Source organism: Palaemon carinicauda, chromosome 4 (genome assembly GCF_036898095.1).
Source record: "Palaemon carinicauda isolate YSFRI2023 chromosome 4, ASM3689809v2, whole genome shotgun sequence".
Taxonomy (NCBI): domain Eukaryota; kingdom Metazoa; phylum Arthropoda; class Malacostraca; order Decapoda; family Palaemonidae; genus Palaemon; species Palaemon carinicauda.
The window spans coordinates 28,722,693-28,725,192 of NC_090728.1; the positions used below are offsets into that span (position 1 = coordinate 28,722,693).

The following is a 2,500-nucleotide window of genomic DNA, read 5'->3' on the forward strand; positions in this document are numbered from 1 at the left end:
ATATATATATATATATATGTATATATATATATATATATATATATATATATATATGTTATATATATATATATATATATATGTACATATATATATATATATGTATATATATATATATATGTATATATATATATATATATATATGTATATATAAATATATATATATGTTTATGATATAAAAGTTTTCAAACAGGGCTTATGGAGTTCAGAGTCTCAAAACTAACCCTTAAGATATCTCATCATTATTGCATGAATGTTATTATGGAAATAGATTAACGTATTAGAACCGTATGACGAAAATATCTGATTTCAATAATATAAAGATAATTTACACAATAACACGAATCAATCGAAATAAGTCAACGAGACTGACCTGTTGAATCCCTGGCGGTGACAGTGGCTCCTCTCTCAAGAAGTAACTGTATCTCATCCATCTGACCTGACTTGACAGCATTGATGAGTGGGTCGGTTTCTGACGTTACAGCATTCAAAAAAGAAAAAATAATAAAAAATTAATAATAATAATAATAATAATAATAATAATAATAATAATAATAATAATAATAACAATAATAATAATAATAATAATAAAAAACAATAACAAGGGAGATTGCCAAGACAGAACTTATAGATATGACAATAGTTAAAAAAAAAAAAAAAAAAAAAAAAATAATCGTATTCTAACATACAGATTCTGGCAAATGAGTCATCAGGAATTTTCTGTCGGTAGGCTACAACCGCGTGCAAAGAAATCAAATGGAAACCACCTGTTCATAGAAATTTAACTTCGATAATTACTAGTAACCAAAGAGTTATCACGAAGAGTAATTTCTGATATACGTGAATAACAACTACGTCACGACCGCCAGATATATTTTATCTTATCAAGTTGTGCAATTCTTTTCCTGTTTGTTTTCACCAAAGAGGCGCTTTTAACGATTTCTTTCGTGACCAAATTAAACTTTGGCTCCTCCCCCTCCCTTATCTATTTTCTTTTCTTCAAGCTTGGGCAGGATTATTGCAATTAAGTATTTTTTAGCTGGTGATAATATCCACGACGGACATCATTGAAGTTTCAGTATTTCCTCTTGAGATACATTTCTAAATGGTACTGTATCGTGGGACTGTTAGAAATATCATCATAGTGTCCCTATCTCCTATATTTATTTTTAATTAACGAACAAACGAGTAAAGAGAGTCGGCGATTGTAATGTTGAAAATATTGGTGCGTAAACTAGTAGATGACGAGTCCCCATGTGCTTATCACGATTAGCTCCAATGATATCAGATGCGGATATAATATGCCATCAAGTAAAAAATTACAATATATTGCGTGTCCTAATGACCTATTGCGTGTCCTAATGACCTATTGCGTGTCCTAAGGACCTATTGCGTGTCCTATTGACCTATGCATGCAAAAAATATTACTCGTCCTGATGAATTAGCGATAATATAAGAGTAGGACTTTTGATTTTTTTTTTTTTTTTATGCTTCTTAAATGAAAATCTTTTCTCAGCTAATTATTATTGAAATGTTATCTTTCCTTTCCATGTAAGGGTTATTCATTATAAGCAAATATCTTTAGATTGAGAAGGTAACCCTTCATTAAATCTAAGCATCTTATCATTATCAATCAGATGTTTTTAACTTAAATTAAAGGACAATTATGAGCGTTTATTGGAAATGATGGTATTTTTTCATTAACAGCATATTGCCTTTTTTTTCTTGTAAAGTATCGTGTTTACATTCCTGAAAAGTTACTTTCCCGATTTCGACCATCTAGCTTACGAATACCAAATTCAAAGAAACATTGCTGATTCATGGTTTTTCATCATTCATCGCTTTAGAAACATTATTCATCGTAGACTTTCAAGAAATGTTGCTAAGGAATGAGGTCGTGCGAGTGTTACTAATTTTGTCTTGAGTTTCTGAGTTAAAAATAGGAGAGAATCCAAAATGTGCGTAATAAAATCCCCTTGCAAATTTGAATTACCTTATCAGAGTTATTCTTTCTAAGTATACCTTATATCGTTCTCTCTCTCTCTCTCTCTCTCTCTCTCTCTCTCTCTCTCTCTCTCTCTCTCTCTCTCATACCATGTAATTTTAGGCAATCATTATTACCTTACTAAGCATTAAGAAACTGTGTAAGTATACATGTAAATGTATACATATATGTATGAGAAAATTCTTCTCGCTCTATCCTTTCATATCACATAAGTGGAACTTCAAGAGTTCAAATTTGCAGCGAATGCTTTTTGTGTTGAACAGGCTGACTTAAGTCTCTCTTTATAGTTCAGATATGAAAGAATCTATTTTAATGTTGTTAATGTTCTTAAAATACTTTCATTTTAATTGTTTACTACTTCTCTTGTAGTTTATTTATTTCCTGGTTTCCTTTCCCCTCTGAGCTATTTCTCCCTGTTGGAGCCCTTGGGCTTATAGCATCTTGGTTTTCAAATTAGAATTGTAGCTTAGCTAATAATAATAATAATAATAATAATAA

The 2,500-nt window shown here is 30.1% G+C and overlaps 1 protein-coding gene across 1 annotated transcript in view; it reads right to left on the reverse strand.

The window, feature by feature from the left end:
* Window positions 1-2,500, reverse strand: part of LOC137639016 (ankyrin repeat domain-containing protein 65-like) — a 38,283-nt gene that overhangs the window by 35,592 nt on the left and 191 nt on the right. The window contains exon 2 of the mRNA XM_068371338.1: window positions 371-469. Within this exon, the coding sequence (XP_068227439.1) occupies window positions 371-469 (99 nt within the window). The remainder of the gene's footprint in view (window positions 1-370; window positions 470-2,500) is intronic.